At 33.8% G+C, this 10,337-nt stretch overlaps 1 protein-coding gene across 1 annotated transcript; it reads right to left on the bottom strand.

The window, feature by feature from the left end:
• Positions 1-2,955: 2,955 nt before the first annotated feature.
• LOC144837155 (monocarboxylate transporter 12-like) lies at positions 2,956-10,337 on the bottom strand. The gene is made up of 6 exons (XM_078692172.1): positions 10,084-10,337; positions 7,193-7,489; positions 6,115-6,461; positions 5,488-5,716; positions 4,740-4,883; positions 2,956-4,354 (listed from the first exon to the last, which is right to left on the bottom strand). Exons 1-6 carry the CDS (start codon positions 10,235-10,237, stop codon positions 4,137-4,139), a joined length of 1,389 nt encoding a protein of 462 aa, XP_078548298.1. The 5' UTR covers positions 10,238-10,337; the 3' UTR covers positions 2,956-4,136.

Below are 10,337 nucleotides of genomic sequence, written 5' to 3'. Positions count from 1 at the left end.
GAATATACAATTTATTCTAGTTAATTTCCACTTAAGGGCGATTTAATTTCGTATATATGATTTAATAATAGTTCATGAAAATATTCATAAACTTAGTAACATCTTATATTAGTTTACATGTAAATCGCTCTGGTGGGATTTCGACTAATTATTGTTTTACTAATATGGTTGGTGTTTTAGTGCGTGGGGAAATACGTCAATGTCTAACTTAGTGGAGTTCTAGCTTGGTATTTAAGCGTGCTTGACTTCCAATCCCAAGGTCCAGGGTTCAATCTTGACTTAGTATCAGGGCTGTAACTCACGACACTGCTCAACTCCACCTTAGAGATTGAAAATGTGTGACTGTTTAAATGACTGATATCAAATTAATTAAGTTTTAATAGCATGAATATTTTAATGTTTGAAATGTGTTTGAAATGAGAAATAAAGGTAGGTACAGCATATCCCCTTCTAACAAATAAATAGTCTGCAGGTCTACTATTATTATTATTTTATGAATGTCTGAATTAGATGAATGTTTGCATTTACGACATTGTTACTGTAAATATTTGCAATTCTATAAATATTTTTTTTTTTTTTATGTCTTTAGGCAATGTGGCCAAGGATTACCAATAGTGAATTAATCACTGTCCTATCAGATAGGTGGTAATCCCCCTGATACAGGGGCTATTGTGTGAACCAGTTCACCGGGGTAACCCCCTACTCTTCTTCGAATAATGAACTGGGTTCTTTAAAGTACACACAGGTTATAACTGTGTACACTGGACCTACGGTTTATAGTCCTTATCCGAGAAGACTTGTTCCACCACCAGAACTAGGAGCGAGTCGGCCTCGAACCCTTGCCGATGTTGTTGTTGGCTCTTTAGGTACGGTAAACGGCGCCCCTGCCTTAACCGCTCGGCCATATGATATACAACAATAGGTTAATTAAACAGAACCGGATGTACATTCACGGATATTGAATCAATGGTAGTAGTCTTCTAAAGCTCTGTCTACACTATCAAATTTTATGTGACAAAAAAATGTGATGTGCCCATATATAGACATGATGATGTCATATCACTCCCATTTTTAAGCATATTACTACCACATTTGGGCACATCACACATATTTTGTCAAACTAGTTTGATAGTGTAGACAGAGCTTTATAGAACTTGATGGAGGAATTGTTTAGTTCCTCTCATGGTACACAATTCGCAAAGAGTTAGGGTGGCGTTTGCCGGTGTGGTGGTCTGGATTGGTGCTGTAATGCCGGGTTCCATGGCTTCGTGAGTGGGCCTAATCCGAGTTTCCTCAGTTTTAGTTAAAGATGTATTGTCCACCAAAAACATGAAAAAATAAGATTAATTTTAAAAAAAAGACTTTGAATAGGCCATTTCATGGTTTTAATAAAGTTAATCACTTCCGTAGAAAAAATAATTTTACAAAAATATTTTGTCGTTTATAAAAAGACAAAATAAACGATTAAATTCAACCAAAATCCCATTGACTTCCAGTCAATATGAATATTTTTTGCTTTAAATTTTTTCAGGTAAATCATTTTTTTTCGATTCAAATTTAGGTCAAAGTGAATAACTATTATGTGACATTAAAATGGCATATTCATCAAGAACATTTTTAATATATCTTATATCACCTTTATTTGCAACTAATAAACTAATAATTTACAATAACAACAAACAAAACTGAAATTCAAAGAAAGAATTCATATAATATACCAATATTTATTGTAATACCCTGTTGAATCGTCATTATGCATTTGACGTCATTGATGACGTATCGATGTGTGCACCGCCAAAATAACCTTAATCGACAGATTAGATCGAGCGGTTCTTCCGTCTAATCAATTAATTACTCCTTCCCACCCCCTCTTCTTTTATAAGTTAAGCATTAATATTCTGTTTAATTTGCTTTACAGTGTACAATGCAAAGTGCCTTATATTTGTCATAGTCAATGAAGTATTTATTAATAATCCATTGAGATTTAGCCAGAAAAGGTTAATTCAAAATATCAATATTAATATAACCATTAATATGGCCTGAAATATGTTAATTCCCAGAAATAGTCACATACAGTTTAATTATTCATATTTAATCAAGGAATGACTTCGTTATAAATTAGGCCTGCATTCTGGGTTTGTATTTGTGTTTCTTTATCTTTGTCGATCATGGCTAATTAGCCTCCGGCTTGGTTGGACTTGACCAATCATGATGCGATTGACCTGATTGGTCAACTCACTTGAGTCGCGCCTACGTCGAAGCGTTGCGTCCAACCGTTGCGTCCAACCATGCTTAAGCCCAACTAAAGTTATTCCGCCATAAATGCAATTATATGTATTATTATTACCGTATGTTTCAATTAAATCGTAGTACGCCCTCTCATGCCGCAAACTTTGTTAAGTTTATATAAAAATTTAAAAATAAGTTACGTTTTACGCTTCACGCACATGCTCTTGAAGGATGCCAATTTCTTTCTACCTATATTTTTGTGATCATTTTTTTTTTAAAAGAGGGTTCTATAGAAAGAAAGAAACCAATTATTTTTGTTCATTAGGAAGATTTGAACACAATAACCTATAACAATTGTGATGGCGCTAGTTCAACTCTTCGCTAAGGTGCATTCATCCGTTTCACGGAACGGAAGAGGACGCCGTTCAATTCTGTATAATATGATTTTCCATTGCGCCGTTTTCCGTTCCGTAAAACGGAACGAGTGTGAGTGTAGCTTTATGCGTGATTAATCTATAAATAGTTACGTGGACACTGGTAATAAATACGTTGTAATCATAGTAGCCGGTGTTTATTTGCTGGTACTGCTGGTCAGTGAATGTTATGTACTTGGTTAGCAGTCCATCAATGTGATTAAGTTCTGAATTAAGTTAACATGTCGTCGTTGTATTGAGATCACGAAACGGCATAGTAATGCAACACATATAAACAAAAATAAGAATGTAGTTAGTAGTCGTGTCACTTTATTGATAATAGTAGTTCATTCTATTATTAAACATAATATAAACTGGCAAAATGTATAAACAGGTTTCTTAAAGTGATTACAATAAAATACCATCACTTAACACTGTTATCATATACAAAAATGTCTAAAATAAAGAAAACGTACAGTTAATTCATAGATAATTTAAGCCTATTTCAATGTGTGTAAGGCAGTATAGGCAACATAACATTATATATATTTTAATTCACAGATAATAGACCTAAGGTACTTTACTGTAAAACGGAATGCACGGTGTAGATATTTAATATTGTGGACACACTTTTAAAAACTAAACATGACAAAAAATAATAATCTTTTTTCAAAACAATCGCTATTACTGCAGTAACTGTATTAACATCTGCAGAAATCGTCTGGCTTTTGCAGCCTTTATGCGTCAATTTTAATAAAGAGTAACCTATACGTACATAATGGTATGGAAAGTTACTGCATCATAATGACAGTTACTGCAGTAGATTGTTATCCATTATTTATTAAATAAGTAATTTCACTGTTTATATTTAAATAAACATCCAACGATTAACTTTTCCTATCAGTTATTATAAATAATTAATCAACATTTTTATTACTTTAAACAAATTAGCATATACCGTCAATAGTCTTTTGTTATTGATATTAGCCTAAATTGTATTTATGAAATGTAAAGTTATTGCTGGTCTTTATATTAAAACCGGAAGGAAACGTCTTTACAGGTCCACTAACAAAATAACAACATAATAAAAAGGCTATTGAAAACACAGTAGTTTGGTATATCAAAAATATTCTTTAAAAATAGAAACATTTCTAAAAATACTTTTATATTAAAAATAGTATTATTAACAAAAACTATTCCATATTTCACTATTTCTCCACAAGGCTCTTATAAATCACTATACGCACTTTTCATTTTCAATGTTTCATTGCTCTTTGACAATTTTGTTATTGGCAAAATAACGGCGTTTTTGTTTTTCTAATATCACTTCTTACAAAATATAAAAAGAGGTATAAAGCGAATAAGTTAACAACTATATACATGATAAATGCGTGTACATAACGTTCATTTATTTTTATTGCGAGTTTGGACGATAAGGGCGCAGTTGTAGGCCCACTTAAACTGACGTGATATACGATTCGGTTGTAGGCCCACTTAAACTGACGTGATATACGTTTCGTATTCTTCAGCTCCGCTGCTCACGCCCGGGAAAACGTAAACGATTGGTGATTCAGTGGAAGCTTCATATAGTTTGTACTTAGCATTCCGTCTTAACTTCGCAAGAATAGTTGCAATTATAAACGCTAACACACACAATGTACCACAAAAGTAAAAAGTTGCCACGTATGATCCTGTTGCATCGGAAATTGCACCTAAAAAAGAAAAGAATAACGAAATGTTTACAATTTTGTTTAAATATCAAACAGTAGACGTCGTCGTTATCTAGGACGTCGTTGTTGATGACAAAATATGAAATAAGTTGCATTACATTGTGTTGTCGTAATACAGTATGCCTTTGCTGACTGCGAAAAATTTAAAAATTATACTATTACTAGAACCCCTATTAAAGGGACTGTTCCGGGACCCAATAAATTGTCCACTGGCTATTTAAGTGTTATACCATGAATATATTGTCTTTATTCGTTTCACAGAAAGTATCCCGGTGTAAATGTTGGATTCTATTTCTTGTTTTAATATTAAAAGGTAAACATTGTTCGATATTGATGACGTAACAATTTTACATTTTTGTTTACTTACCACCGACAGGAGCAGCAAGCAGACCACCTAGACCAAACGCAAAGAATACGCTTGTTGTTGACTCGTCTGAATTTTCCGCGCCAAAAATCTCCACGCCGACAGAAACAATCATACCAAATAAGCTACCTCTACCAAAATTAATTACTGAAAGAAAGAAAAAAAAATGCATTCAATTATTATGTAATAATTACCTTATGATGTAAATTAATAACTGTGGGTTGTATGATCGTGCCAAGTAGACAATATAATTAGGTCGTCGTATGATTTTTAAAACATGATTAAGAGTATTCGGATGTAACCGAATCTCTTCCGCCCAATAATTTTTGTTTTAATCCAGTACCATGTCAAAATTTCTACTTCGTTTAGCAAAAGCATATTTGCGAGTGAAGAATGTTTTTCAAAGAAAGCATTGGTTAATGCGCATGCGTATTCATTCCATATGTTTTTTTATAAGCACGAAAATAATGCGGAAAGACGTACGCGCAACGTAAATGTTATCCAATCACGACGCGATAGATAAGATTCATCGTCGCGTTGTGATTGGTCAAATTATACTTGTGTGTGTCCTTACGTTGCCAGGTTCCTATAATGGGAACGAAGTTTTTGAGCGCAGGATCAATTGTTTATTCGCGCGAATAGATTCGCCTAAAGTGGAGAGCATCAGTTTCAATCATTCTTCTGACTTTTCAATTGGGCTGGTTGAAGTTTTATTCCATTTATTAGTACCAATACATTAATATTAACTTACAAACTAATAGTCCAATCAGAAGTGGTACTGAATCGGACGCAGCAACTAAGAAAAAGAATGGAACACCAGCAACAAGGCAGGAAATACTGAAATATGTTGTCCTAGAAAATGGAAGACGCTCGACAAAAATGGCGACAAACAATCGGGCAGCCAAATCACCAGTCCCCATCACACTTAACACCAAAACCTGCGTGTCTTCGCTTAATGACGTCTCAGATAGAAAGCTTCCCTAGAAGAAAGAAGACACAAATTAGTTTGGCTTGAATGATGTTCACACGTCATATTTAAAAGTCTAATCAGTTACGATAATATCTTCTAATCGAGTTACGATAATATCAAAATAATTCTGTTATTAGGAAATTTACAATTATCTTTTGGCAAAACAAAAATATAATTTCTGTTTAATTCAGAAAATTGCGGAAACATTGTCTATTGACTATAAAGCTTGGTTCCCATTTGGAAGCAATACAAGGACGTGATCACATGACGCGGTAGATCACCTGACCTGATTGGTGGAACTCACTTGAATTGTGTTTACGCGCGCCATCGTGAATGTAAATTTGAATTCAGCGCTTGCGCATGACGTTCAAACACTTGTTATAGTTATATTTAGTTCTAAATGCTTACAATATTCGTTAAGCTCATTGTCACTCCGACTGCCATTGTGAAGAATAGGAGTTCTGTCACCCAGAACTTAGTTTGAGACATAAAATCCTTGTATCGTTTGACGAAACTTTTCTTTGGTAATTCAATTTTTTCTAGGCCTTGTTTCTCCAGCATGGCTCTGTCTTTTTCAGGGTCTTTCAGAGCTTCAATCTCTTTTGAATTTCGGCGTTCATCGACTGCTGATGGGGGTACGAACACAATTCCCAGCGTTCCCGTCATCAGTAGAACGCCGGCAAAAATCCTTAGGGAAACTCTCCATCCAAGTTGACCAAACATTGTCTCAACGATTACTGGCAGTGCAATCACACCTATTGAAAATATAACGATAAAGTAAATACAAAGAAACTACCGTCGATCATAATGGTATTAAAGATGGAGGTCTGATACAAAACTGTTTCGTTTAAAGTGTTGTCTTTTTTGTATTTCTTTACGAAAGTTGCCACAAGTATGAAACGCCAAATGTGGCAAAATGTTTATATTTTTACCAACATTAAGCCAAAACGCCGTTTAGGACCTAAACTGAGGTATTATAGTATGATGTTATATTCCTAACCAATTATATTTACGTTGTTTTTTCTTACAAAATGTTTGTCCGAGGGGGGTGGGGGTTGTAATTGTTGACTTTGTTCCCTTATAGGAATTATTTCATTTTCAACTTCATTGGTTTTAGTTAAAGTTAATAGTTTAATTTCATTGTGAACGATTCATTAAGTTAGGGAGGTAATTGATGACGTTGTATAGTCATCCGTCACTCAGCACGCAATTAAAAATGTTGTTTGATAAGGTACAATTAATTTTAAGGAAGTTGGCAGGCTTGGACAATTAGGATGAAATCGTACTCGTATTGTTTACTTGTAATCATTTGTATCCATTGTCATTCATGATATTGTCATTAGTTCCCAAATAGACCAAATAATGCATTTGTGTTGGGCGCAGTTGAGGTTGACGCTACTGCGAAACTGCGATAGCGTATGAGCTTATCGTATTGACGTGTGGTAGTTGTGTATGCGTGTGTGTGTGTGGAGGAAGGGTTACTTACCAACACTTGCACCGAGTTGCGCAATGCACGTAGAACTGACGGTGTGTTTCTTTGGAAAATATTTAATAATTAGCGCTAAACCTGGTACGTGTGCGAAGTTTGAACCCATTCCGTACATTACGCCATACGTGAAGTACAGGTACGGGAGTGACGTCACGAATGAGGATGCGAAGAGTCCAGCGGAACACATAGCCATGCCGAGCATGACAATGGCACGCGTTGAAAAGTATTCCATGAGGTAGAATGAGATCGGTGACGACAAAGACAAAAGTCCAATCGCGATGGTTCCTGCCAAACCTGGAAAATATAAAATGATATTAAGTTGATAAAAAGTGTTTTCATAATTTTAAAATATAGTCGGCGTCTTTAATTGGAAGATTATAAAAACATATTTTAAAATTGATAATATAATAAACGTATGCCTATGTTAGTTATTGTTTTGTATACTCAAAGTACTAAATAAGTTCGTCATAACCAAATCACCCCTTCCCACCTCCCATTAACAATGTGTCATTATGTATTCAAAATGGTGTTTTGATGATCATCATAAATCTTATTAGGTGATAGCGAGCCCACGTGATGTGCACATGACTAATGTCACTTTATAATGTTTCAAGCACGTGACACACTATCAGTTTCATGTTCTTATCAAAATGATCAACATAAAGTGTTTATTTCGAAACGATCAATTTACTGTCAAATATTTGTGTCGCAACCAGGTTATTTATTGTGTTGTAAAAATAGATTATTAGCTGGTATTTCCTTTAACGAAAACGGATGTGCGGATGTCATTGCGAAACATTACAGCCAACATTTATTGGTTATTCTTGTAAGTGGTGCTAAAAGTCAGGATGCGCTAGTGAGCCCTTTGCAACCTGTAGAGCATTAAATTACTTTACAATACCGAATTGCCAAGGCAATCTAAAGTATACTCGCCTAATATAGGCAATGTATTAGACGATTGTATGCTAATTAATTGCGCATGCGTACAAACTGGTTTGGTACCTGGATAGGTTAATTAGCCTACCAATCGTTATAAACGTAAGACAATAATAGTTATTTGTGTCCGCTCGTGTCCTTGGCCATCCACTTTATTATGGTTCCATAGGTCAAACTTTAATAATTTAACGTTTTACTAATTTTGATTTGAAAATCACAAAATTAATTCCATAGATTTATATCATTAACAAGATAATCGCCTAACAATAATTTCAATGTACACGCAATACTATTATTAATTAGACACTATACAAGTCCTCTTTCGGGTCACCCTCATTCAATGGACACCCCGGGACACTTTGCTGTGAAACGAACGAATGATACATTTTTGTTTTAACAATAAAATTAAAACGGCCCATTCACACTTTGTAGGTCGATCCCGAAGGTGTCCCGAAGTTTACTGTATAATGATTTTCAAAATTTGACATTTATAAAGAGAATCAAACACATATACACTGTATAATGATTAAGAAAATGAATATTCAGTATAATATAGACAATAGATTTTTTGGAATAATTTTCTAAATTTGACATTTATAAAATCAATTTGCAGGAGAATCACATAATTAATACCGTATTAGCACAAATTATCCGCATATTGAATTAACAATGAAATATGCATTAACCACTGGCCTCTTTACTTCCTCACAAAACAAAATAAAATCATTGTTAGGACTATTGTATTCATCCATGGTCAAGCATAGCAACAAGGAAATTACGTTAGTGATTGGTCAAGAACATGAACCGAGAAAAAATCTTATGCAAATTAGGAATAGGCCAATATAAGCCTCTCGTATCGTAAGACGTTTAAAGATTAGGTGGCAGGCAGAATTATAAGCTGGTATAATTAAAATTAGCAACAGTTATACGACTTTTTTAACAGCCGGGTATGGCTTTAGATTAATTAATAACAAGCCTGGTAACATTAATTTATCATTGACAATAGATTATAGACTCGACTTGGGACTTCGAACCTTTTATGCGTCAAAAATTGCAATTAGGAGAGGAAAAAAACCCCTTAGTAACAAAAACTATTCGTATCTGATTGGCTGATTAGAACTTCTCATTTAAATGTGAAGTTCTACCAGTTCTATTCTGAAAGAATCTATTGTGAAATAAACGGTTAATGGGCGTAATAATAATTACTAAGAATTGCGAAATTTTTGACGAAATGTCCAAAGACTTTGTGTATGGTGACTGTGTATGTGGTGTAATCAACTGAATGTGAATTCTTTAATAATAGATTGATGGCTAAAACTGGATGAATCTAGCCACATCAAAATTAAATAACCCTCTCTGTATAGAAATTAATTAAAATGTTATAGGTCATTAAAATTAAGGCTCTGTAATGGTATTTGCTTAAAAAATTAAGATATTCTATTACAGGTGCCTTTGTCTAACTCATGTCCTTAGACAATGGTCTTTAAAAAAGATACATACGGAAGGCAATTATCATTTTGATGATGTAGTAATGTCTTAATAATGTTATGTATTTGCATGATATTACATAACAAAATGAAATACGTTACAATGTAATGAATATTTTTAAAATATAACAACATTTTAGAGAGACTTCAGAGACATTTTATGGTTTAAAAAACAAAACGTAGTATAGTAATAATTGAATATGAATGAATGTCTTAATGTTAGGCCTAATGCATGATACTACATAACAAAATAAATATTTTTAAAATATAAAAACATTTTAGAGAGACTCTTTTTTTTAATGGTTTATAAAACAATAGAGAATCCAAGTTTAACCGTAGTAAAATATGCATTATAGACCTATTATTACCATTAATTAGTTATCATAAATATTATTTATGATAATTAATTATGAAATACATGAGTAAAATATGAATTATTACTAATCTTAGAAAAAGTGTTCGTACCTGTTTCAGATTTGCTTGTACCGAATTCATCTTGAAACCAGACCATCAACGAATTGTAACTGTATTCGATTCCATGAAGAGGAATGGTGATAACAAATGAGCAGATAACCAGCACCCAGCCCCAGTTGTTGTACAGCGCGTGTTGTAGGCCCATGTTGATGGTGTTTGACAGCAGAATATCAGTCTTTTCGACAGCAATCTTTTGACAGTTATTAGGCCTAACGCGGTCCACAGCCGACTAACGAGAAACAAAG

This window comes from Antedon bifida, chromosome 1 (assembly GCF_963402885.1).
Source record: "Antedon bifida chromosome 1, ecAntBifi1.1, whole genome shotgun sequence".
In the NCBI taxonomy this organism is placed as follows: domain Eukaryota; kingdom Metazoa; phylum Echinodermata; class Crinoidea; order Comatulida; family Antedonidae; genus Antedon; species Antedon bifida.
Note: the sequence above shows the minus strand (reverse complement) of the source record. Positions and strands in the feature narration are given on the sequence as shown.

What these genes read in the sequence shown, in the direction of transcription:
- LOC144837155 (XM_078692172.1), bottom strand. Translation starts at nt 10,237, where the DNA reads ATGGGCCTACAACACGCGCTGTACAACAACTGGGGCTGGGTGCTGGTT. An exon ending in GCAACTCGGTGCAAGTGTTG is followed by an intron (nt 6,462 to 7,192) that starts GTAAGTAACCCT and finishes TATTTTCAATAG; the next exon opens with GTGTGATTGCACTGCCAGTA. An exon ending in GCTTGCTGCTCCTGTCGGTG is followed by an intron (nt 4,355 to 4,739) that starts GTAAGTAAACAA and finishes TTTCTTTTTTAG; the next exon opens with GTGCAATTTCCGATGCAACA.